This window comes from Octopus sinensis, linkage group LG7 (genome assembly GCF_006345805.1).
Source record: "Octopus sinensis linkage group LG7, ASM634580v1, whole genome shotgun sequence".
In the NCBI taxonomy this organism is placed as follows: Eukaryota; Metazoa; Mollusca; class Cephalopoda; order Octopoda; family Octopodidae; genus Octopus; species Octopus sinensis.
In genome coordinates, this window is record NC_043003.1 from 2,666,226 (window position 1) to 2,693,556 (window position 27,331).

The window sequence follows — 27,331 nt, forward strand, 5'->3', positions numbered from 1 at the left end:
AGAATAGATGGAGAGAGAAGATTAGTTGCAAAAAGAATTAGAATTTATATCCCAGACATGATTAAAAGTATCGATCTAGTTGAAATAAATATGACTTGAGGCGCCAATAAGAGCAACTTGTACGAGGACGTTCTCTCTGCAGGAAATAGCAGCTAAATCTCCCTTAATTCGTATACCCTACTGTCTTGAGGGAAAAACCACATCGGATAATGCAATCGTACATACATATACACTCTGCCTTTTAAAAGATATTCGTGACAGTCACAAATTTTTTGCCTTTCCTCTGGCAAAACAACAACACAAGACAGATGCTCGTCGTTTTTGCATCGATTCAATGTATTTCAACAAAAGTCGATGCAAACTGGTGGAGTACCTTAAAAGACACAACCAGGAAATAGAGACGGACCTCCTCGATATAATGAATCTAGTTTAGCCAAACTAATCTGAAAACTAAGTTTTATTATCGTGAAATGAGATAAGAACATGACACGTCGCCGTCTCCAGTAATTAAAAACTAGGTCAAGTGAAGAATGTCTGCCAGATGAAGGCTTGAAAAGATGTTGTTCAGCTGGGAATTAGTGTTGTTATTTGGCTTCAAGTCAGTCGTTTTGCAGTAGTCATGGTGAAAGACAGTCCTGTCGTGACTACCAAGTCTTTTTATTTCTTTTCATTTATTTCTTTCCAAACATACTACACCCCGATCTCCATTCAATGTACCCGTTTACTTTTTGTTTTATATAGGAGTGTCATTAAAAAGATTTATTTGTTGTTTCTAGTAAGGCAAGCGATTAGGGAGTGGCTCCCTTGTTCGCTTATATCAGTGTCGAGCAATTATGATTAAATTATTTAACAGTTAAACTATATTTAAAACAAAAAGACATTTAAAATACGATTATGGAAACTTGGCAGATGCACATTAAATGGAAAATTGTTTCATACAAAACTCTGCTAATGAATCATTGACGGGGCAGAAGAATAAATGGAAATAATTTATCAATAAGTTTAAACATTCCGTTTTTAGAATGGAATCTTTACGAAGACAAGCTTTTTAGAAGTTGATCGCAAAACGAACAAATGTGGACAACAATCACCAGAGAACTGTACAAGAGGCACTTGTTGTTATAAGGATTCTTTTACAAAACAAACTTGATAAACATGAAGTAGAAAGATTAAAAGGTCCACAAGGCTGGAGAGAGACATAAAACAAATGATTATATAACAAGAAACATGTGAGAAGAATTATCAAATGGTTTTTACATACCCAATATTGTGAAGGTGAAGAATTTTTAGTTTGGATCCTTTCCCCCAACCGAGACTGGACAATGGCCTGCACTGCAATTATTGAAAAACTCCGCAGGAATTTCTCCAAGTCTTTAGACTCCGAACTGCTAATATTTTGGTTGTTTATTCCGTACATGTTTACCAATTTGGCATTAAATGTTTAATACTGGTCACAGTTAGTGGTTCCGTCTCATTCAACAGAGCGAGTGTTAGGAGGAGAAAGGTTTACAAAAAGAGCCAATTTACAGACAAAATTAAACCTCATAACTTATTCTTCATTGCATAAGACAATTGGTTCCAACAGAAATAATGGAATTATTCCATCATCCTGCCTGAATACAAGTTTTATCCCCAATAAAAACTTGTCTTATCGAAAGCACCACCAATCTTATTCCAAATAACACAGGTGGAAGTAAACAAGACGTGGCAATTATGAGAGGAAGATGGAACCAAAGTCCAGGGATTCCATGATATTCTCAGCGTAATTAGTATAAACCTTACTTTGTAATTAAGTCCATAATTCAATTGTAATTAGCCTTACTGTGTCCCAAGTTGGTAATCCAATTAATTAGAAGACCTGACTTTGTCCCAAGTCCATAATATTTAAAACAAGTCGCAGTGTTTGGGATGGAGATGGAATACCCAGAATTCCTGGAAAGAGAGAGAGAGAGAAAGTGACGGGGGAGAGAGAGAGAGAGAGAAAGTGACGGGGGAGAGAGAGAGAGAGAGAGAAAGTGACGGGTGAGGGAGAAAGTGACGGGAGAGAGAGAAAGTGACGGGAGAGAGAGAAAGAGTGAAAGAGACGGGGAGAGAGAGAGAGAGGGGGAGACCTTTTCAACTTCCGTCAATTCAAACACTTCCGATTGGTGGAGAATGAATCAAATTAATAAAGAAAGTGTGTAATATCCTGTTGAAATTCATTTAATTATTCAGTAGTCTTCGTCCTCGCCTTGTCTTATAATTCCAGTCATGTCTTGGACGCTTTATACAAGTATTAAATCGAATTCAATATTTGGCTCGTTTGTCTGGCTTTACGTTCTGAGCTCAAATTCCGCCGAGGTCGACTTTACGTTTCCTCCTTTCGGGGTCGATGAAATAGAACCTGTTCAACATCGGGGTCGATGTAACCGACTAACCCCCTCACCCTAAATTCCAAGCCTTATACCTTTGGTAGAAAGAAAAATATTTTACTGGTACCTGACTTTACCGTTCTATGAACGGCAAAGTTGACCTTGGCAGAATTTCAACTCAGAGGATTAAGGGCCGAATGCAATCCCCAAATACCTTTAACGATAAAATCAAACCGAATGATAATTCAGATGGGAAATATATTTTATCACACTGGAAGTTTTTTTTTTCGCTTCGGGTTTTCTGGGATATTTATTACATAGTTAACCGACCTTCGTGTACATCGTGGCTGCGGTTGATAATAATTGAAGGAGTTGTTCTCAGGAGTGGTTTAGCCCCTGGTCAGCTCTAAGTGAGCAGTCCTACGATCAAGGGTATTCAAGGTTCAACGATCTTTTTTCTTTTACTTGTTTTTTTCCCCTTTTTTTTTTTCGGGTAGAGTCCTTCCTTTTTAAGATATTAGAGTATATTTTAAGCGAGATTTGGCTGCTATTGCTAGCATGTCGGGCGACAGGACAGTGGGAAGAGACAATATAATAAATAAATCAATCGACATTCCACTTCTTTCTGTGTAACTGATTTGCTTCTTTATTTCAAAATAACCTGAGCGTTTCGAAATCATTCACGTGCCGTAATCCCGCTGAAATTCCACTTTTCGAATGTCACTCATAATATTGATTTCTAACTAGACCGTAAAATGATTGGAGAATAGGTGTGTATTTATATCTGGCCTGCTTTTGTGTTTACCAATAATATTTTGCGTATTTGTGTGTTTGCGAAAGAGATAGACAAAACAAAACGTGCGACGAAGGAGAGTTTGCTTGTTGGCAACATGGGGTGCTTCGGGAGGCCAACCAGCCACGGTCATATCTACCCTAATACACTATAAGCTGCAATAATTGTACCCTATCATTCCTACATTTGTTACCGTCCTCCTATCTACCTCTTACTCCCACCTGTCTCTTTATCATTCGTAACCTTCCATCTCTCACCTCTGCCATCACCTGCGCTGATAGCACCTTTGTCCACTCGCCCTTCCACAGATTTATTTACACAGAAAGCTGATTGACTTCTCCCTACTGTTCTGCCATTCATCACTGTCTCTCTCCTCCGAACCACCTCTATTGCCACCCCTCACTCTCTCTCTCTCTCCGCTATTAATCCCTCCCCGTCGACTTCACCCCCAAATAGCCCGAATTTTTTTCCATTATATTCTTGTTCATTGCACTCATTTATACCTTTGCTGACCTTTGCCCTTAACCAATCGCCCTCCTCCCGACTCCACGACCGCAAATACCTTCTTTCCATCATAGTCATGTCCCTTTAAGAATTTGAAAATCAGATTTTGATGATAAATTGTTTCGGGTTTATTGTCGCCAAAAATATAATTTCATAAAAGTATTTTGTACAACTATATTTAATCAAACTTGAAATATGAGTCCTACATGTATATATACGCTCTGTCACTTTTAAACTTCTTCAAGTTGATAATATATTAGTTCTGGGAGAATTCCGAAAGTTTTCTCAGAAATACTATAAAGGCGACCGTGAACTTCTGTGTGAAATAAGAAAATGAATTAATTTTTCATTAGTTTTTCTCCCTGCAGTTCGTACATTCATTGAGAGAATTGTTTCTCGTGTGGTTAACTGCTGAAATGACGGACAGTCATGAGAACACACAAGCGACAACCGAGAGATTTTTTTTTACTTCTTTTTTGCAATGAATGACTACAAAACAAAAATGCGCCAAAATATAATTGTACAAAATGACTTGATTAATTAATGTAAAGGATGGGCTTAATATAATAAAACTAATTGTTCTTCGTCTGACTCAAAATTGATTGCAAATTTTAGCACAAGGTTCGGGGGAGGGGTTAAGTCAATGACATCAACTCCAGTGCTTCGCTGGTACTTGTTTCATTGACCCCGAAACGTTGAAAGGCAAAGTCGACCTCAGCAGAATTTGAACGCAAGAACAAACGAAACGCCGTCAAGCATTTTGCCCGGCGTTGCTAACGATTCTGCCAGTTCACCGCTGCTTTGCGCCTCACTCGACATCTTTAAATCGTCCCGTGCCACTAACTGTAGCAAACTTTTCCCTTGTTCGTCCTGAGGCCATTGATACCATTAAATTCATTTTAAACTAAATATGGCGATGGAATTGCAATTTCGTTTTTTTTTTTTTTTCACGGTGTCCTATAAAACCATGATAAAGATTTGAAATTTGATGCTGCAACCAGAAATCATGGCAGACGTTCATAAATATGAGCTTCAACTCTTTGTTGATTGTCAATTCCATTATTTTTTGTTAAAGGCGGCGAGCTTAGAAGAATCGTTAGCACACCGGACAACAATACTTCGCGGCATTTCGTCCGTCGCTACATTCCGAGTTCAAATTCCGCCGGGGCCGATTTTGCCTTTCATCCTTTCGGGGTCGATTAAATAAGTAGCAGTTACGTTCTGGGGTCGATTAAATAAGTAGCAGTTACGTACTGGGGTCGATGTGATCGATTTTACCCGTCCCCTCAAAACTGCTGGCTTCGTACCAAAATTAAAAGGAGTTAATTCTTCAAGTAATTGCATTTCTGTTTCCTCAACACTTGAAAATGAGACTAAAACCCAATTTGGAATCTTCATACCGAGAACATCACCCAAGCAGGGCAGTTAACCATTCTCCTATTGCCATTTACCTCACCTGGTCTTCGGCTTCGATGAGTTTTTCAATGAGTTTTCATTACCAGTAAATTGGCAGCTCCAACCTATGGCTCTGAATTTCTGCATCATTTCAGTCTTTCCGCAGACGTCTCTTGTCTTATTGATTCTACAGCCAGCCTTACTGAACGGAGTGTCCGCAGTCGGACATCGTCTGGTAGCTTCATTTTTGTTTTTTTAAGTCAACTTCAAATCGATTTCTTTGCCAATTACTCGGACATCGTCCGTCTTGTATTTAATAACAAAACGGTAACACAGTTATTCGCCATATTGAAACCCATCGACCACTGGTGTCTGTTAAACCTAGATGACTGCTGATTTTTTTTGGAAATTTCCGGTCAAGAATTCAATCACATGCTGCAATTCGGGGATCCCAATTCGGCATTATTTGTCTGTTTTGTAACAACATAGAAAATGACTGCCAAAATCACTCGGTGGTTAATTGTATTCCATCAAAGGGGTCGACGCAGAATGTCCAAGATTACCTACAGGGACAGAACCATAAACACTGAAATCTTGAGAAGGGCCCGTCTGCGCAGTCTGTAGGAAACTGTTGCGGAAAGAAGAGTGAGACTTGCAGGTCATGTTTTCCGAACGGAATACCCTCGGCAACAATGCAAGAGATAGAACCTAAGGGACGAAGAAAGAGAAGAAGACAGGAGATGAGATGCCATCTTCAAAGAAAGCCTGAAGCAGCTTAGCATCATCTGGACAGATGCAGGCGAGGATACTCAACATCGGGATTATTGGAGACATCTTCTGCCCACGGGTAGAACGAATGACAACTCCCTCTTACCTTTCATATGCTCCCTAAAAGCTCCATGGCGACTCTTAGCGATCATCAAATGTTTAACAATTTCCCACATTTATCCGATGCCTCATTTACAAGAACTTTCATGGTCCGCTGAACTCCGAAATTATGTTTGTCTGAGTTCACAATCAAATTCTCATCGAACCCGACAACCTACTCAAAACATCGATTAGGACATGCTTCGGACCTTTTGAGTTTTACGGATGTCCTTCGAACTTTGAATTGCAGTTCCGGCGATTCATTGATAACGTTACATGCCTTACCATTTCTCTCTGTCCACCTCGATTATCGTTTTGGTCGTTTATTCGTCCGAAGAACATCACAAAGAACGTCTCTGCCTGATTTTTGAACGCTTCTGCACTTTAGTTGCATTATTTACATTTGACGGATATTTGTCCTCATCTTGTTTGTTGTTAACGCCATATGCTCACGGGCATATGGCGTAGTGGTTAAGAGCGCGGGCTACTAACCCCAAGATTCCGAGTTCGATTCCAGGCAGTGACCTGAATAATAATAACAACAACAACATCGAAAGATACCTTAGGAATGAGAACCCAGTTTCGAAATTTCCCCAAGACACCTGATGAAGGCTGGAGGGTATATCAGCCGAAACGTTGTGTTAATAACAAACAAGATGAGGACAAATATCCGTCAAATGTAATAATCACGGGAAGTATCCAAATTCCAGCTCTGTAAGGAAAAGCCTGAAAACGGGACGATCAAAAGTTGTTTTGGTCAGACGGGGGCTACAAGACCGACCCAACCACCTTTAAATGGGAAGAAGCTGGACATATGGAGCGCTGCCTTGTCAATCCTCTATTGCACAATCCCTGCAGTTCAATAAAAATGTAAAGAAATGGGGAACTGTCACATAACTAATAAACTTTGTAGAATTGGAAGACGATCCCAACAAACCTATCGGACCTGATGGCGTTTTTTTCCCCCGTAACTTTGAAGCAAGGAACTTCCAAGCCAGCTTCCCGACGATCGCACTTCTCTAAATGTAGCAAAGCATAAACCATCTTAGTATAGATACGCGATATCGATCCCAATTTATGGACACGATCGACAGTGTGACCTATCTCCCAAAAGAGAAACTCTTTTAATAAGAAGTCTGGTCAATAATCAAAACCCGAACTCTTGGCACTTCTGCCGGTTTGTGTTTGTTGTTACTTTAAGTTTAAGCTTAACGACAGACGAGTTTAGTAATTCAGAGTTAAGCCACCAGTCAATTGCGTCAGTTTGACCCCTCTTGATCTTCCGTTCATGACTCATCTTTGTAATGACTGTTTAGTAAATAGATGGAGACATGTCGTTTAGTCAGTTCGTGCTTAACATTCGAAAGAGAAACACACATCGGTGGTGACACTTGGCTGTGGTCACCACAACCAGTCAACTACAGCAAACACCATCGCCAACCCCAGCTCGCCCACTTTAGTTTGCCTTTTATCAAGAAATCGCTATCAGCAAAGCAAAACTTATTTACACTAGCGCACACACACGCACGCACACACACACACACACACACACACACACACATACACACACACTTCAACCAAACGTTTTCACATAATTACAACGACACACAGTAAGCGTTGTCTTTAGCACAGAAGTCTTTTTATTGTATTCTTTACACAATCTCCATGGGACCGTTGTAAACAAAATAAATATATCGGAGCTATTTTCGTCCTCATCTACCTCCTTGTTCTACAACAGTAACATTAGCCGTTCAAGAATTTGGACCTGGAGATCTCCATTTCCAGCGACTTCGAGGGCCACCTCCCAGTGGTGTCGGGCGTCAACGAAAAGCCCTCGACTACAACAAGACGACCACAGTTTTCTTTTTCCCAAGGTCTGGGGTCTCCCGCCCCTAAGCCCTCCCTAGACCATCACCTAATCACCCTTACACGTCTTATTGCTTAACAACAACAACATATCAAACTCTAAAAGCTTACATCATTAACCTAAAAGCTGTCATCCCTGATCTTATGGACAGCAGACCCAACGCGTTCACGTCTCAACATCTAAAGGATGATGGAAGCAATCATAAAAATCTCCTCCTTACTATTATCAATAGTTTTCTTGTCTTCCTATTCATCACCTTGCATGCTCTCCATTAATCCAGATCCACTGGAAACCAGCTGCTTTTTCACATCATACAACAATATTCTCTCACGGTCGAGAATTTTAACAAAAGCAATGACATTGTTCCGACACGCCCTTGTTAGGTTTCACAAGCCTTGTCAAGTGTTTTAAGGCGATGTTTAGTCATAAATTCTTCGTTGGTTGTTCACAATGTTCAATAGGCTGCGTGAGTAGACAAGAATGACCACATTGATATTAATTTGAGCTTTTATATATATATTTTGTTAACCCATATCGTTTATATTTACATGTGTACGAGAGTATTGTAGTTCGCTTGAAGCATTGTGCATTGTTTGTAAAGAATAAAGTGTTTTGAATTGCACAACAATGCACCATAATAACAACAATGGACAATAATAACTGTTGCAATTCAATCATCCATAGTCTGATATAACAATATTGCGGAATATAAAAATTTCTTCTTCAGATATCCCTAGGAATTGATCGAGTCACTGCTACAATTGGTTTCCAGTGGGTCTGGATTAATGGAGAACATGCAAGGTGATGTATAGGAAGACAAGAAAACTATTGATAATAGTAAGGAGGGGTTTTTTTATGATTGCTTCCATTATTTTTTAGATGTTGGGACGTGAACTCGTTGGGTCTGCAATTCATAAGATCAGGGATGACAGCATTTAGGTTAATGACGTAAGCGTTTGTAGAACAAGGAGGAAGATGAGGACGAAAATAGCTCCGATATTTATTTTGTCTACAACGGTCCCATAGAGATTGTGTAAAGAAAACCGATTATAGCAGCGACTCTATCATTTCCTAGAGATATCTCAAGAAGGAATTTTTGTATTCCGAAATATTATATCAGACTATGGATGGTTGAATTACAAGAGTCCATTGTTGTTATTATAGTGCATTGTTGGTGCCATTCAAAGCACTTTATTCTTTACATGTGTACATATATATCTTTGATTTAATGGAACAACGTTCATGAAACAAGGAACATAATGGTTAGTAAGGAATCTTCTGTATTCCACAAGCTAGATAATAGGAAAGTAGTTTAATGCTACTGAAAATGAGACTAGTCGAAAAAAGCTGGAGCTACTGTATGTAACCAATATATGTTATTCGAGACTACAATTAAAGGTCAATGCTTTTTGTTGAACACGATTTACGCATCTTAAATAAACCAAAGTGAAAGAGAGTGAGAAACCGACTCACTTTGCAAAGTGATATAGTAATGTCTGGACGGTTGAGTGGCTCGAATCTGGAGTTGAATTTGTCAACTTTTTATAAGTGTAAGCCAAATTTTACAGAACCTTCGATCGAGCTAAATAGTTCGCTCGAGGGAAAACTTGCACACTTCTTTTGAAGTTCGTCGCATCGAGAATAACATGTCATCCATGATGATTGGTCAAGCCAATTATGCGAAGGCATTAATGCTTTTTTTTTATGGCGATATTATAAGTCGTGGTCTTGATCTGGGAAAATCTGAGAGTGATGGTTCAAAACTCAGCAGGCGCCTTCCTGTTGATTAAAACATTCTAAGAATATGCAATCTTCTACTGTTACTTAGTGATTATTCATATATTTTTGCGATCTTTGACTTTACATTACACTGGCTTTCGTGAAAGCAAAATAATTTTATTATATAAATCTTTTATCAAGACCGTAAATTATTTTAAATATCTTCTCATTTTTGGTTCCACTTTTCTCAAACGATCTATTGTTTCCAGGAAATTAAGATTTGTTTGTTTGTTTATTTTATTATTTTTAAATAAAAAAAAGAAAGAAACTTGTCTTGTCCGTTTTATGAGTCTTCATCGTTGAGTAAAAAAATGTTGTTGATACTAATTTCTTGCATTTTGTGTTATATTTACAGTTGTTGTTGTTGGTGTATTTCCTCTGAAGTCATTTCGCTTGTGTTATGTGTTGTTGTTATTTCTTGTTTGGTGAAATGAAACAGAAAATTCGGCGACGGAACAGCTGTAATCCAATATTTAAGGAATCAAGCACGGCACTAAATTCGAAAGAACTCACAACATAATTTTACTTCACGTTGGAGTCTCATGAAATGAGCAAACAATCCGGCGTTGGTTTGTTTGCTTGTTTGATAGAAAGAAAGAAAGAAAGAAAGAAAGAAAGAAAGAAAGAGAAAAAGAAAGAAAGGAAGGAAGGGAGGAATGAAGGAAGGAAGGTTGATTGATTGGTTGGTTAAAGGTTCTCATATCGAATGCATATCATCAAATGCAAGATGGAAATTAAACTGATGTCATAAACCCAAGGAGCGCCATTCTTTTCATCACTAACATAATTATTCATTTCCCATTTTGACACCAGGCCAGCAATTTCGGGGATGGGTCCAAGTCGGTTACATTGATCCCAGTGCACAGCTGGTACTTCCTAACCCTAACACTATCGACGTCGAAAGGATGACAGGCAAAGTCGATCTCTACGCTATTTGAACTCAGAACATAAAGTCGGACGAAACGCCGCTAAGCATTTTGTCCGGCATACAAACTATTCCGCCAGCTCGCCGTCTTATCATTTATCAAGGCGGTGAGCTGGCAGAATCGTTGGTGCGTCGGACAAAATGTTTAGCGGCATTTCTTCCCCCTCTTTACGTTCAAATTCCTCCGCATCTCGCTGCTGTCGTTTGGCTACAGGTCGGCCCTTTTTCCTTTTCATATTTCTTTTTCAGTATGGCTGTGGTTAAGAAGTTCGCTTTGCAGCCACGCAATTTTGGGTTCAGTCCCACTACGTGACACCTTGGGCAAATGTCTTCTAGTATAGCCCCGGGCCGACCAATGCCTTGTAAGTGGATTTGGTATACGGAAACTGTGTTGAAGCCCGTTGTATATGTGTATGTCTGAGAGAGCGCGCGCGTGCATATGTATGTGTGTGTGTGTGTATTTGCGTTTTCACCACCACCACCACCATCACCAACACTTTACAATCGATGCTGGTTTGTTTACGCCCTCGTACTTAGCAGTTCAACAAGAAGACCAAAAACGATAAGAACTGGGGTCAATTTGTTCTACTAAAACCCCTTGAAAGCGGTGCCCCAGCATGGCCGCAAATCAGTGACTGAAACAAGTAAAAGATAAAATTTGAGTATTAGTCAACGTGTCCTTTAAAACAACAACAACAACAATAAAACAAAAACTGGTGTGTAATTGAGGGAGGTTTAATTGCTATTTTTAGCAAGTCGATGAGACTCCATCGTTAGCAAGTTTTATATCTAAATGGAAATTCGCTACGGTGTAAGCGAACCGCAGCAGAACTCTTCGGAGCAGGAACTTCCACGAAGCAAGTGTTTTGTTCTGTTAGTTCCCGACACCCTAAGGGTAGCCCGACCCACCTACGTCATGACACCTAGGCAGTACCATCTTAACAAAGTTATAGGCCACTGGGCAAATCAATGCACTTGATCCTTACTGTTTTTTTGTTAGCAATAAGTCACAACATACATAGGTCAATGATAGGCCCCTAGACCTTATGAGGCCCCAGGTAACGAACTACATATACTGTGTCCAAGACTTCTGACAAGACGACACTGCTCTAAAGTTTCCTCTAGTTACTTTTGAAATGCTGTCCTCAGGGTGGATTGAACTCGGAACCTTCCGTTGATCCTATAATAGTCTATCAAAGAAGACGAATACGGAAGATGTCAGATATAAAAATTCCTTTTCTGTACATATCATCAGTTATTCTTGAGTTGCAAGAATCCTCTTTCCCTGAACTGTGGTGTATGTTTAACACTCGGCCACAAAGACCACAGAAAGAAAAAAAAAACCCTTCCATTGCCGGTCTATGAAGTTGTCAGGTGTGAGATTCGCTGAATGAAAGGTTCTCCGCAATCTATACGAAGGGAAATAACTACCATTTTACCACAAACCTTCGTCTTTTGTCGGTCGAACTCCATCGACACCGAAAGTTTGTTGCGGCATCTTCTCTGCATGTTGGTCAGGAAGGAACTTTATTTGAAAAACTTTGTAAGTCATTTATTTTTACTAGATTGTTTGGAATGTCTCAATATAGCGCTATGTTATAACTACAAGAAGTGTTCTATTTACCATTATAGATTAAATCGATTTTCTGTAACCTTGGGCTCCAAACTTATTTCGAATTACGGATTTTACTGTACCAGAGGTGGTCACATTGGTCAACATACGCTAAATTAAACTAATACTAAATCTATTTAAGTAACTAAAAGAAATACAGGTACCTGTTCGTTGGAGTAAATGATACAAGTGTATTAACTTGTACCGTACGAGGTACCAGTAAACTAGTCTGGTGGCCGATGGAATTTGAAGTTGCTGTTGGTAAATTAGTGTAGTTTATACGAGATTCCAGACCATCACTGTCAATCTTGTACCTGTATTTATCGTGTTGTGGTGTTCATTATTCTTATATTAAAACGACGAAGCAACGATAGAAGTTTCGCTATCACTGAACTTGTTAAAAATAGTAAACAAATCACCCTCAAATTCCACCTTGACGTCGTTTTAAAACAACTGAAGTTACACATGAAGTCTTTGTAGATGCTATTAAAAGATGGGATGGCCACGGTTGGAATAGCATGACCTCGATCAAGATCGTTTCGATCATCTTTCACCGGGAAAGTAAACAAACACAACTGCAAAGAGACTGAGCGACGAGCTTAAGTTACGGTCGGATTAGAAATGTCTTTCGTGTTTATCAATTGTTTCCAACTGGGTTTCTAGCACCTGACTCTTCAGGAGGTTAACCTGGGTGGGGTGCCAATGTAGGCGCTGACGAGCCACCCGTATAACAGCTGTAACTCGATTACATATTACCAGTGCAAGCCCTTGTACATAGCGAAACTCGTGATTGGAACTAAGCATGTAATAAGACTCCTGGAACTGGGAGATCCCTATTTCTAGTCGGAACACTCATGAAGGGAATGGAAAACTTCTAAATCAGATCCCAAATGTTTTGTAGGTCGCCTTTGGTTGGTTAAGAATAAATAAATAAATAATACTAATACTACTACTAATAATAATAATAGTGAAGTTATGGTACTAAAGTGCCTAGGTGCACTACAATTCATCAAAGGTGCATGTACTGTACATAGAATTATGTAGAAATTTCAGGGAGGTGAACTGTGTATGAGTCATGATGTACAGGTGTGCATGTATATAGAGTGGGGAGGGATGTCAGGTGTAGTGTTGGTGACTTTCAGGAATCATGGAGGTTTTGAAGGATGCAATGTCTCAGCAACTAACAACTGATGCAGGCAGTTTGTTCCATGCTTCAGTGACTCTGAGTGTGAAAAAATGTTTCTGGAAGTCATGGGGTGCTGTACTGTTTTCTGACTTTGTAGGAGGCATTCCCACGGAGAAGGAAACATTCATATAAAACTTGTGGTTTAATGATTCCACTGGTCATCTTGATCTTATTTTTTTATGTTACTCGCCTTACTACCAACGTCGCCTTACTGGCACCTGTGCCGGTGGCATGTGTAAAAAGATTCGAGCAAGGTCACTGCCGGTACAGCCTGACTGGCCCCCGTGCCAGAGGCATGTAAAAAGCACCCACTACACTCTTGGAGTGGTTGGCGTTAGGAAAGGCATCCAGCTGTAGAAACTCTACCAGATCAAGATTGGAGCCTGGTGCGGCCGACTGGTTCGCCAGACCTCAGTCAAAATCGTCCAACCCATGCCAGCATGGAAAGCGGACGTTAAACGATGATGATGATGATGTCATGGTAGCTGAGAGGTAGTGAGTGGTGTTCATGTTGCACAACCTCCTATCACTATTTTCTATGATATACTTTGCTGACATCGAAGTACTTTGCTAACATCATTCCACTTTATGCTTCTTAAAACTTGTTTTATTCTGTATTTATCCTCCAAAGCGTTTTGATGGTGAATGCACAGACTTAAAGAATTGGAAGTCTGCTGTCACAAGCCTAAAATGCATCACCTCTCCCCAGAGGTCAAAATGGGTTTGTGTAGGGCCAAGGTCCCTAACTAGAAAAAGCAAAGTTACAGGAGCATTGATGACAATTCAAACCTAACAAGACCCGGGAGAGGAAGACCTTCCCTCGGGAAACATGACACAGGGCAGCAAAATCTGAAAAAGCAGCAAGGATCCAACTGGAAAGAAGCAGACAAATGAACAGCTTGGAGTTGAGAAAAGCAGAGTAAGGGGGTGGATGGCCTAGACACGACAAGGAGTGAAGGGCATGATGGAAAGGGATGAATTACCAGTTCTTTCTTCTCTCCATTCTTTCACTTTTGTGCTTGTGCTGCCACAAACTCCATCTTGGCAACTGTTGGGCTTTGAATCAAAACTTTCCTAACTTTTGGAATGTTTTAACATTTCTTTTTTTTCTTGTGGTTTTAGAATATCAAAACTATTAAGAGACAGTCTTTTACGTGTTTCAGTCATTTGACTGCAGCCATGCTGGAGCACCACCTTTAGTTGAATAAATCTACCCCAGGACTTATTGTTTGTAAGCCTAGTACTTATTCTATCAGTGTCTTTTTGCCAAACCGCTAAGTGACAGAAATGTAAACACACCAACATCGGTTGTCAAGTGATGGTTGTGAGACAGACACAGACACAAACAAACACATACACACACACACACACAGATATATATATATATATATATATATATGTATGTATGTATGTATATATATGTGTGTGTGTATGTATATGTATATATATATATATCTATATATATATATATGACAGGCTTCTTTCAGTTTCCATCTATCAAATTTACACAAGGCTTTGGTCTGCCCAAGGCTATAGTAGAAGACACTTGCCCAAGGTGCCACGCAGTGGGACTGAACCTGGAACCATGTGGTTGGGAAGCAAGCTACTTACCACACAGCCACTCTTGCACCTATATTTTATTGATATATTCATGTTGTTTTCTTTATTCTATTTTTTTTTATGTTTTACAGACGAAACACCCGTCTTGGATAAGAAATGATTGTAACGAAAAGGTTTATATCTGATGTAATTGATAAAAGGACTGTCTCAAAATTGATGCCTCTTTACCGATTAAAAAGTCATTTGCAGAATGCTGATCAGCTGAAAGAAATTTACCAAAATCCAATTTTAAAACTTCAGAAATATCTCCAAGAACCTATTTTAGAAGATCATTTAATTTTCCAACCAAACCCCAAGGAAATCCAGGAAGGAATGACATTATTTGAACCACATGGGAAAAAACACAAAGTAAAGTTTCTGAAATCGGTATTTGATGTGAAAGATCTTCCAGATGAGAAATTGCCTGAGGTATAAGACATTTTTGTAGTCTTTTAGTCGAATGGGTTTTTTTTTATTTCTGTTCAAAAAACAGATTGTCTTCTTTCTGTAATGTCTTTTACAATTCTGTACCACCATTTTCTCATCTTAAAATTCAATTATAAAATTCACACGTTTAGTTATTTCTCTTCACTCATTATTGTTTAAATTATGCAAATTACCTCAGCCATAACAGTGCTCAACTCTTTTCTGTGTCAGTCTAAGTCCTTTGGCTTCTGGAGATAAAGTCAGACAAGTGATGTGCTGATGATGGCTATTGAGGCAGAAACATGTTTATGAATGTCTTCTTATCTCCAGACAATAAGCTGGTTCTTTGCCTTAATGGTATCTCAACTCTGGAGAATTCTTGAATATTGAGATTATCTCCCTTCCTTAAGTGGAACTGGTCTTAAATGCCTTTTGATGATAATGACACATCTTCTAGAGGCGGAAATAGTTTTAATCAATCAAAAATTTATATTGTATGGTATTTAGTACACCACTATTTGTCTATGTATACATATGTGTATAGGCGCAGGAGTGGCTGTGTGGTAAGTAGCTTGCTAACCAACCACATGGTTCCGGGTTCAGTCCCACTGCGTGGCATCTTGGGCAAGTGTCTTCTGCAATAGCCCCGGGCCGACCAATGCCTTGTGAGTAGATTTGGTAGACGGAAACTGAAAGAAGCCTGTCGTATATATGTATGTATATATATATATATATATATATATATATATATATATATATATATACATGTATGTGTGTGTGTATATGTTTGTGTGTCTGTGTTTGTCCCCCTAGCATTGCTTGACAACCGATGCTGGTGTGTTTACGTCCCCGTCACTTAGCGGTTCAGCAAGAGAGACCGATAGAATAAGTACTGGGCTTACAAAGAATGAGTCCCGGGGTCGATTTGCTCGACTGAAGGTGGTTCTCCAGCATGGCCACAGTCAAATGACTGAAACAAGTAAAAGAGTAAAAAGAGAGTATGTGTGGTTACAGACTTGATTGTATGGTTCTGGTTTGATCCCACTCTTTGACACTCCTGCCATCGACTTGAGTCAACCAAAGCTTCTCATTCATTGTTTTAGGTTTATTTTCTTGTGCTGGCATGGGTGAGATGAGTATATATAATTGAAGCCTTGTTTTTACAGCCAGATTTCTTTCCTATTGCTGACCCTTACCTGTTGTTTTCAAGTAAGGAGTCTCATTTACAATACTTCTTTGAAAGTGCAGAGCCAGCAGATTATTTTACTGACAGGAAATTGACAACAACCTTCACATCTCTCTCTCTCATGGGTTGGACAGTTTGACAAGAGCTGGCAAGCCAGAGGCCTATGCCAAGCTCTGTTGTCTGTTTTGGCAGGGTTTCTGTGGCTGGATGCCCTTCTTAAACCCAACCACTTCACAGAATGTACTTGGCACTTTTCTCAAAGCACCAGCACCAGTGGGGTTCTTTCTGTTTCTGTCTACCAAAGTTATTCTCAAGGCATTGGTTGATTCAGGGCTATACTAAAAGACATTTATCCAAGGTGCCATGCAGTGGAACTGAACTCAAAACCACGTAGTTGTAAAGAGAGCTTCTTAACCACCCAACCATGTAAGATTCACACACACGCACACAAACATACCTTGGAGTATTTACTTACAATGTATCTTTCTAATTCGTTTTGTTTCATCTTTTTGATTTATTTTAAAGATCCCTTATTTTTCAGGTTGCTTTTCTTGGACGAAGTAATGTGGGAAAGTCTTCACTCTTGAAGTGTTTGTTCCACAGCTCTCCTGATTTACGAGTTGATGTCTCAAGAAAACCAGTGTGTGCTTTTCGAATTTTCTTCTCAAAATTTTGTTTAATTAGCGTTAGACTGAACATCTAAAGGACCCTGGATCAATCCTGGTTTTCAGCATCCAACAGCTGGTCTGATTACTCAGGCACAAGTGTGGCTGTGTGGTAAGAAGCTTGCTTCCCAAACACATGGCTCTCGGCTCAGTCCTACTCTGTGGCACCTTAGGCAAGTGTCTTCTGTTTTAGCCTTGGATTTGGTAGACAGAAACTAAAACAAGCTTGTTGTATGTATGTATATATGTTGATCTGTTTATTTTCATATATATATATTTACATACATATATATATATATATATATATATAAATATTTATATAAATATTTATATATATATACATACATATATATATTTATATATATACATACATATTATATATACACATACATACATATTTATATACATACATACATATTTATATACATACATGCATGTGTATATAAATATATATATATATATATATATACACACACACACACATTCAATGGGCTTCTTTAAGTTTCCTTCTACTAAATCCACTTACAAGGCTTTGGTCAGCCTAAGGCTATAGTAGAAGACACTTGCCCAAGGTGCCATGCAATGGCACTGAACCCAGAACCATGTGGTTGGGAAGCAGACTTCTTACCACACAGCCACATATCCTTCAATTTCATTCTAAAGATAAACAATCACATCATTGAAATTCCAAAGCCATGACAAAAGCATGATTAATTGCAGACAATCTGAAGAAATGAGGATTGCATTTGACAGAGTAATCTGAATGCGAAATGGTTGAGATAATGATTTTGCTCTTAAATATTATGGAAATTTAGATTCCTGATCACAGTAAAGTGTTGTTGTTTAACCCTTTCGTTATCAACCCAGCTGAAACCGGTTCTGGCTCTGAGTACAAATGTCTTGTTTTCATAAGTTTTGAATTAAAATCTTCCACCAAATTTTAGTCACAATTTATGTTCCTAACACTGGCTTAATGATAACTAAGTTATTTTACTAAATTCTTTTGTTATATTAATTGAAAGAAACACACAGCATCTCAACAGAAATATGGTAACGAAAGGGTTAAGCCATTCTTTGATGAGATGGAATGCATACATTATGTATAAATGATGATGATGATGATGATCACTTGGGTGACAAGGAAATCATTGTAAACAATTCAGTCTCTCTTCTTTTTTGGGGGGTTTAGAATCATAACTTTAAAATATCATCATCATCATGATCATCATTGTCATCATCAGTTAACATCTGTCTTCCATGCTAGCATGGGTTAGATGGTTACACAAGAGCTGGCCTGTTGGAGAGCTACACCAGGGTCCTGTTGTCTGTTTTGGCATGGCTCCTGAGGTTGGATGTCCTTCCTAATGCCAACCACTTTACAACGTGTGGTGACTGCTTGTTACAGGTAACAGCATGGAAGCACCAGTCTCCTTATCATTTAATATTTTAAGGCCAAAGTTTTGATGAAATATTGTCATTCCAAGTTATTCTTTATGAAAATCAAATTCCATTCTTTCAAATTTAATTTAGGGTCGAACAAAATGTCTAAACTTTTATGAACTGGAGAACACATTTCGTTTAATCGACATGCCAGGTTATGGTTACAACATGCCGGAACATTTTGTTGAAAGTGTGGAGAATTACATCAGTTCAAGAAGAAAGTAAGTAGACATCATGAGCCAGAATCTTAATTTTCTTCGTTAGAATTAAACCTGTTTTGCTTTGTTTCATTTCGTAATTCTTAAACGTAAGCCAAATATAACAAGAGCACTCAAAGAGGGAAAACCTCCACCAACGATTAATCAGAGATGAGTTTTAAAATGAGAATATCTGAAATAAACTCGACTGCTCTCACAAACGAGAATACTAAAAATGAAGCCGACCACTGTCAAAAATTAAGTTTAAAAAAAATGGAAAAATAATCCAGAATCCTTGTCCGGTACCTGATCGATCCCAATGGTAGTCATGGAATGTGAAGGTGGCTGTAGATAATTTAGTAACAGTAATAGATAGTTTAATCCTTATTTGATACAAGCCAAAGTTAACAAATTCACCATTCAAAACAGTTTCAAAGGCAGAGGTGATAATAATAAGTTCTAATGAGGAATTTTTAAATGAATAGCAAGAGACCTTTTAGCTTTCTCTACTCCTAAATTCCAGCCTTCCTTTAGTAATCCTGTTGTTTTAGATCAATGTATAGATGTATGTATAGATGTAAGTATACTGTAAAAGTATTAATATGTATGTATAATATATATACTCATTTACATGTTTCAGTCATTTGACTGCGGCCATGCTGGAGCACCGCCTTTAGTCGAGCAAATCAACCCCGGGACTTATTCTTTGTAAGCCCAGTACTTATTCTATCGGTCTCTTTTGCCGAACCGCTAAGTGACGGGGACGTAAACACACCAGCATCTGTTGTCAAGCAATGCTAGGGGTACAAACACATACATACATATACATATATACGACAGGTTTCTTTCAGTTTCCGTCTACCAAATCCACTCACAAGGCATTGGTCGGCCTGAAGCTATAGCAGAAGACACTTGCCCAAGATGCCACGCAGTGGGACTGAACCCGGAACTATGTGGTTGGTTAGCAAGCTACTTACCACACAGCCACTCCTGCGCCTATATGTATATATATTATAAAAATATGTGTTATTTAATTTCTGAACGGTTTTGCTGCCGTGTGTTTATGTAGTTTGATTTCTTTATCCATGAGTTTCTGCTAAGACAGAGACGCGAGTAGAATTAATAATCCAGAAACGAAAACAAAACTTTGGAAACCGTCTAAGGGGAGATAATTGAGAAAGACTTGAAAGTGAAAGTAAAATCGTAATCCCGTAAATCTAACGAATAATGCAGAACGATCCCAGGATCTAATGAGTTTGGGCCAGTCACGAGGCCAGACATCCCTGAAAGTTCCATCTGAATCCATTCAGCCGTTCTTGAGATATCTTGTCTCCACAAACAAACAAACTCGACTGAAAACAATACCTCCGCCGCCTTCGCTAAGGCAGAGGTAATAATAGAAGCCAGAACAGATTTTTTTTTATTATTACAAGCATCCTCTTCGCCCCAGACGCCATGTCTGCTGGCCAAGATTGGTTCTGATACCAGGGGACATTGTGCATGCACACACACACACACACCCTATGTTTCAAAGACTATTTCCGACCAGTTCATAAACCTATCTTGCTCGACAATTATTTTCTATACAAATGAGATGCAGCCATGGTTGTGTGGTAAGTCGCTTGCTTCCCAACCACATGGTTCTAGGTTCAGTCTCATTGCATGGCACCTTGGGCAAGACTTTTCTACTATAGGCAACCAAATTTGGTAGATGAAAACTGAAAGAAGCCTCTGTGTGTATCTTTGAGTCTGTGTTTGTCCCCCACCACTGCTTCACGATGGTATCAGGTTCTTTATGTTCCCAGGACTTAGCAGTTCAGCAAAAAGAATTGAGAGAATAAGTACCAAACTTTAAAAAAATAATAGACCCTGGGGTTGATTTGTTTGGCTCAAAGATCCTGCAAGGCAGTGCTCCAGCATGGCTGCAGTCAACGGATTGTAACAAGGGAAAGATACAAAGAGAGATTTAAATCCCAAAATTGACCAAAGAAATTCCAAAACAGAACAAAGATCACTTGGTGCATTCTTTTAATTTTTCAACATTTTACTTGTTTCAGTCATTCGACTGTGGTCATGCTGGAGCGCCACCTTTAGTCAAATAAATCGACCCCCGGGACTTATTCTTTGTAAGCCTAGTACTTATTCTACAGGTTTCTTTTGCCAAACTGCTAAGTTACAGGAACGTAAACACACCAACACCGGTTGTCAAGTGATGGGGTGGGGGGACAAACACAGACACACAAACATATACATATAGTAATCCTTCGACTACTGCAGGTGTTACATTTCACAACCCCCCCCCCCCCCCACTCCATGATAGGTGAAAATCTGCGAAGTAGAAACTAGAAACAGTGTTGTATATTTAAAATATATTTATTTTATTAGAAATGCAAAACACCACCACAGAGGAATCAACGTAAGCTTAAATAATAAACCGCAATATGGCGAGGGATTACTGCATATATATGTATATATGACAGGCTTCTTTCAGTTTCCGTCTGCCAAATCCACTCATAAGGCTTTGGTCGGCCTGAGGCTATAGTGGAAGACACTTGCCTAAGGTGCCACACAGTGGAACTGTGTGGTTGGGAAGCAAGCTTCTCACCACACAGCCACTACTCTCTTTTACTCGGTTCAGTTATTTGACTGCAGCCATGCTGGAGTACCGCCTTTAATCGAGCAACTCGACCCCGGGACTTATTCTATCGGTCTCTTTTTGCTGAACCGCTAAGTAACGGGGACATAAACACACCAGCATCGGTTGTGAAGCAATGCTAGGGGGACAAACACAAACACACACACGCATATATATATATACGACGGGCTTCTTTCAGTTTCCGTCTACCAAATCCACTCACAAGGCTTTGGTTGGCCCGAGGCTATAGCAGAAGATACTTGCCCAAGGTGCCACACAGTGGGACTGAATCCAGAACCATGTGGTTGGTAAGCAAGCTACTTACCACACAGCCACTCCTGCGCAAAGGGAAAAATAAAATTATTCTGCGTCTAATTCTAATAACTGAAAAGCAAAGTTAGAAAATGGTAGATCTGTTGATAAGTTTCATTTCCAAAATTCTGATTTTACTTCAGATGCCATATTTGATCTGGATTAAGATAAATAGACATTGGTACTTTACTTGTGCAAAGATCTTGTCTTGATTAGTCAACCCCTTTTTTTCAAGCTTTAATCACAGTAAAACATTTTATTTTTGTCGTTAACAGTTTAACCCGAACATTCTTATTGATTGATTCCAAAGTTGGAATCTTATCTGCTGACAAAATTGCTTTTAAAATGTTTGAAGAATTCAGTATTCCTTACGTTGTAAGTATTCTTTTGACTATTGTTGCACAATGTATGAAGATGGCATGAGATCTTGCAAAGATTTTGGTTTTGTTACTGTTGAGTTAAATAAACTGTTCTTCTGAGGACATTTGGAATTCTTTCTTCCAATGCTTTCCGATTCAGGCACAAAACCAGCAATTTTGAGGGGGCTGCAGGCAGTTGATAAATTTCGTTAATTCCAATAGAGTGGAACTAATGAACAGAAACTGCTGATAAAAGCCCCATTTTCTGTGTGTTTGTATGTTATGTATATGTGTGTGAGTGATAGATCGCTGACCACTAAACCTTTTTTATTTTCTCTCTCTCTCTCTCTATTTCTGTGTTCCTTTCTGTCGAAGAGTTAGGCTCGAAACGTAAAAGACTTTCTCACTCGCACGCAGAGTTCTGTTCTTGATTCGACGGTGATTTGGAATGCTCACAGCAGCCATATTCCTACTGCTCTATGTCACGCTGGTGAGACCCATATTGGAGTACGGGATTCAAGTCTCTTCTCCTTATCTCCTCAAAGACATACATCATCTCGAAAGAGTCCAGAAGCTGGCTACCCGCATGGTTCTTAGTCTCAAGAATTTGTCTTATGAAGAAAGGCTGAAGACACTCGACCGTTATTCTCTAGAAAAACGACGACGCCGTGGTGATCTCATTCTTGCTCACATCATAAGCAGAAAGTGTAAACTCTCGAAGGAGCTGTTCTTTACTCCTGCTCCAGAGCGTCGGCTGCGGGATCATTCTGAAAAGCTCTATCTGCGACGATTTCATCTCAATCGAAGGAGAGGAGCTTTCTCCGTCCGGGTTGCGGATCCGTGGAATAAGCTGCCGGACGAGATGGTGAAGATGCCGACGACCGCTCGGTTCAAAGTCTCCCTTGACCGCAAGTGGCCTGAACTCTTTACATGAACACCACCCTGTACATAACTCCATGGCCTTGCTAACTAACTTCTCGAGTGCTGAACTAATACATCTGTTTGTTGTTTACACACCCATCTTCATCTTTTGTAAATTCTCACTATATATATATATAAGAAGAAAGAAAAGAAACTGGAGACAAGAAAGTTAATAATTGTTTATTTTAAACAATTTGGTCGTCTTTGCTTCTTACAACCGTTTCAATTAATACTCAATGATTCAATTACAGTGGAGGCACATGGCTTAATGGTTAATGAGGAATAAAGAATCCTTGGAAGATCAAGTCTTCAATTAAACATGATTTTGGCAAATGAATTTTATTAAGGAATTATCCTTGTAAGCTTACACTGGATTATAGGATCATCTCTTCCTACCATTTTTGGTTTTTGTTTTCACTTAGACTACAGCCTACCTGAGGTACCACCTTGAAGAATTTTTGTCAAATGAGCCGACCCCAGAACTTAATTTTTCTTTTTTTAAGCCTGGTATTTATTCTATCAGTCCTTGTTGCTGAACTGCTAAGTCGTGGGGACCATAAACAAAGTAACACCATTTGTCAAGCAGCTGAGGGAGACAAATGCAAAGACACATTATACACATATTTACATACATACAAATATATCTGTGTGACAGGCTTCTTTCAGTTTCCCTCTACCAAATCCACTCAACAGGCTTTGGTTTGCCCAAGACTATAATAAAAGACACTCGCCCCAGGTGCCATATATTGAGGAGACCTGTTGAGTCAAGTACATCAACATCAAAATAAAAATTCAAATGGAAATTGTGGTTAAGACACGTCCGTGCCGGTGACATGTAAAAAGCACCGTCCGAACGTGGCAGATGCCAGCGCCACCTTGACTGGCGTCTGTGTCGGTGGCACGTAAAAAGCACCAACCGATCGTGGCCGTTTGCCAGCCTGCTCTGGCCCCTGTGCCGGTGGTACGTAAAAAACAGCCACTACACTCGCGGAGTGGTTGGTGTTAGGAAGGGCATCCAGCTGTAGAAACACTGCCAAATCAGACAGGGCCTGGTGCAGCCTCCTAGCTTCCCAGATCCAGGTCGAACCGTCCAACCCATGCTAGCATGGAAAGCGGACATTAAATGATGATGATGAGATATATATATATATTTCATGGTTTCACTTAGGCATAGCAATACTTATAACTAGTTCTTAGAACTTATACTTCAGAATAAAGCAACATGAGAGTACGGAATATGCTATGAATTAATGAATGATAGAAGTACAGCTGTTAGATAATCGTTAGTGTAGGCAGCTGTTTGTGTTATGATGTATATATTTGTTTACTTTCAGATAATTTTAACGAAAATAGATAAATGCAGACATCATTTACTTCTAAAGAATTTGTTCTCCATCCTTAAGACTCAAAACCAAATTATTTGCTTTCCTCAACCATTTTTGATCAGGTAAGTGAAAAATTCAAAATTTAATCAATCCCATTCCTTTTCATCAATAAACTTTTATGAGTTTTGTTAGACTCAGTATTTCATTTTTACCTAAAGTCAACCCAGTCAAGACCATTCGTGATTCCTGTTTTTAAAAGTGATTTTAAATTAATCCATCAATCAAAATTTCATGTTAATTCTTATTCAAAACACCAGCTTAAATAATAATAATAATCCTTTCTACTAAAGACACAAGGCTTGAAATTTTATAGGGCGGGGGTGGGGACTAGTTGACCTCATCAACACCAGTACACAACTGGTACTTAATTTATCAACCCTGAAAGGATGAAAAGCAAAGTCTACCTCGGCAAAATTTGAACTCAGAATGCAGTAACAGGGAAAATACTGCTAAGCATTTAACAATAAGGATAATAATAATAAGAAGAAGAATAATGATAATTGTTTTTAAAAATATTAAATACGTCAATTTAACTTTTTCCTCAATTTCAATTTTTTAACCCTTGTTATCTCCCTTGCATTAACCAGTGGCCGTCGCCATTTGTATTATTCTTATTAAAGTTTTCGTTATTTTCAAAATAAAATTGAATCAAAAGCAGAGTATTTTAACAGAAACAAGGTTGTGAAAGGAGTAACTTCTCCTGTCACAAAAGCTACACAAATTTTTAAAATCTTAGTACACTTAAAATCGCTTACACTATTGAAGTAAGACAGTTGAAAACAAAGGATTAGCAAAGATAATCTGAGAAAGATTTATTTCACTTGATAAGTCTTCTAAGATTTATAGATATGTATTATAAAACAGAACTGTACTTTTCAAATACTCTGTGTGCGTGTGTATAAGGATTGGTAGGTTCAAAGATAATCCTAGTTGATTTCTGCTATTCTCACCTGTGATTATAATCAAACTTAATCATCATCATCATCATTTAACATCCTGTTTCCATGCTGGCTTGGGTTGAACTGCCTAACAGGAGCTGGCCAGGCCAGGGGCTACACCAGGCTCCACATCTGTTTTGGTACGGTTTTCTACAGCTGGATGTCCTTCCTAACGCCCACCACTCTACAGAGTGTACTGGGGGCTTTTTGCATGGCACCAGTGTTTTATGAGGCACCTTCATCAAAAACTCCTTGACATTAGGTGGGGGTGGTGGCTTTGTACCATTTGAGAGATTCAAGGTATAGAAGGGACAGATATAGGTGTCTTGATGTAGAGTAGATACATGGAAACTCCATATGGAAAAGGAAGGTGAGTGAATTGGAGAGTAAGATAAAGAAAGTGACAGTAAGGGAGAGATGATGGTGGAGATGTGTCTGGACTTGCCCTGGTGAGAATACATGAGGTGATATAGAAGCTTTGGTTAGGTTTGAAATCCCTTCTAATTTTCCATTATGAATATTCTATATTTATTAAAAAAAAAAAAAATTGACATTTTTCTAATGGTAGCTGCTTTCTATTTTGCTTCCTTTTTTTCCTTTCTTTTCAGCTCTTTGACAGGTGAAGGGATTCCTTTTTTGCAGACTTTTATAGCTTATATAACTGGGAACATTGCAGTGAACAGTTAGCAAAGATAAATAATAAAAATATAAACATATCAATAACAAAAAAATAAACTATAATTTTGTAAGAAACAACATTTACGACTTGAAATGATTCTGTGAGTTTGTAACAATTTATAGTTTATGGTTCAATTCCTGTTTAAGTCAAAGGATGAAAATGTGCTTTGAAGTGCTTTCCCAAACTCTGCAAAAGAACTAAAATATTATGAGACAGGGCTGTGTGGTTAAGAAGCTTGCTTCCTGAACATGTGGTCTTGGGTTCAGTTGCAATGTACAGCACCTTGCGAAAATGCCTTCCACTATAACCCTAGGTTGACCAAAGCCTTGTGAGTGAATTTGGTTGATGGAAACTGAAAGAAGCCCATTGCATGGTGTGTGTGTGTAGCCTTGTTCCTCATGTGATAGTTGTAAATGAGCATTACCAAAAGATGTTATTTCCAATCATCATCATCATCGTTTAACGTCCATTTTCCATGCTGGCATGGGTTGGACGGTTTGACTGAGGACTGGCCAGCCAGGAGGCTGCACCAGGCTGCAGTCTGATTTGGTATGTTTTTCTACGGCTGGATGCCCTTCCTAACGCCAACCAGTCCAAGAGTGTAGTGGGTGCTTTTACATGCCACCGGCACAGGGTTAAGTCACGTGGGTTCTCATTCCATGAGCATATGGCATAATGGTTAAGAGCACGGGCTACTAACCCCAAGATTCCGAGTTCGATTCCAGGCAGTGACCTGAATAATAACAACAACAACATCAAAAAATACCTTAGGAATGAGAACCCATGTTCAAAATTTCCCCCAAAATACCAGATGAAGGCTGGAGGGTATATCAGCCGAAACGTTGTGCAAACAACAAACAAGATGAGGACAAATATCCGTCAAATGTAAATAAATTCCGTCCAAGTGTTTCATCATTAGACATCCATTTGCCCCATGATCCATCCAGGGTTGGTCATGCCTGGGTTGCCCCATGATCCACCCTGGGTTCCAATGTAAAGTCATCTGGTAGCTTTCTCATCAGCTTCAGTTGCCAATTGAATGGCTCTTTTTTTTCTTTTCCTCCTGTTTTTACTTAAATTGAGTATTTTACAGAAGTGTCTGCAAAGCCGCTACAGCTCAACTCTCTAGAAGCGCAGTGTGTCTCTTCCAGCTTCTCGTGTGGCACACCTCCACCGATTCTTGCCTCTTTGCACATTTCCTTTCTTTAAGCTCTACCCAACATACTCTCAGTTCCAGCTTGATTAGTTGTTTTGAACACAAATGGCACAGGCGGGTGCATGGAAGGGGTCAGCTGGTAGAATCTTTAGCA

At 39.1% G+C, this 27,331-nt stretch overlaps 2 protein-coding genes across 4 annotated transcripts in view; one reads left to right on the plus strand and one right to left on the minus strand.

Annotated features, from left to right (window-relative positions):
- LOC115214056 (autophagy-related protein 13) overlaps positions 1-16,144 on the minus strand; it is a 64,225-nt gene extending 48,081 nt beyond the window's left edge. Inside the window, exons 1-3 of one of the 2 annotated variants that reach the window (XM_029783097.2) lie at positions 16,132-16,144; positions 13,036-13,039; positions 1,262-1,484 (exon numbers count right to left, since the gene is read on the minus strand). In XM_029783097.2, the coding sequence (XP_029638957.1) occupies positions 1,262-1,417 (156 nt within the window). In that variant the 5' untranslated portion in view covers positions 1,418-1,484; positions 13,036-13,039; positions 16,132-16,144. Of the gene's footprint in view, positions 1-1,261; positions 1,922-13,035; positions 13,040-16,131 lie in introns of those variants that run through there. The other variant, XM_036504456.1, reaches the window with a different exon arrangement.
- LOC115214312 (GTP-binding protein 8) lies at positions 11,869-26,419 on the plus strand. Of its 2 annotated transcripts, XM_029783484.2 has the most exons (7): positions 11,869-12,024; positions 14,971-15,307; positions 17,032-17,130; positions 18,686-18,816; positions 22,015-22,114; positions 24,354-24,466; positions 25,951-26,418. In XM_029783484.2, the coding sequence occupies exons 2-7, from the start codon at positions 14,996-14,998 to the stop codon at positions 26,027-26,029; spliced, it is 834 nt and encodes a 277-aa protein (XP_029639344.1). In that variant the 5' UTR covers positions 11,869-12,024; positions 14,971-14,995; the 3' UTR covers positions 26,030-26,418. The 2 variants fall into 2 exon arrangements, with proteins under 2 accessions (XP_029639344.1, XP_036360353.1); XM_036504460.1 differs by lacking the exon at positions 11,869-12,024 and having other exon boundaries at positions 25,951-26,419.
- The last annotated feature ends 912 nt before the right edge of the window (positions 26,420-27,331 follow it).

Excerpts from the sequence above, each read along its gene's own strand:
- LOC115214312 (XM_029783484.2), top strand. The coding sequence starts at position 14,996 with ATGATTGTAACGAAAAGGTTTATATCTGATGTAATTGATAAAAGGACT. Across the intron at positions 22,115-24,353 it reads AATTCAGTATTCCTTACGTT|ATAATTTTAACGAAAATAGA; the intron begins GTAAGTATTCTT and ends GTTTACTTTCAG. Across the intron at positions 24,467-25,950 it reads CCTCAACCATTTTTGATCAG|CTCTTTGACAGGTGAAGGGA; the intron begins GTAAGTGAAAAA and ends CTTTCTTTTCAG.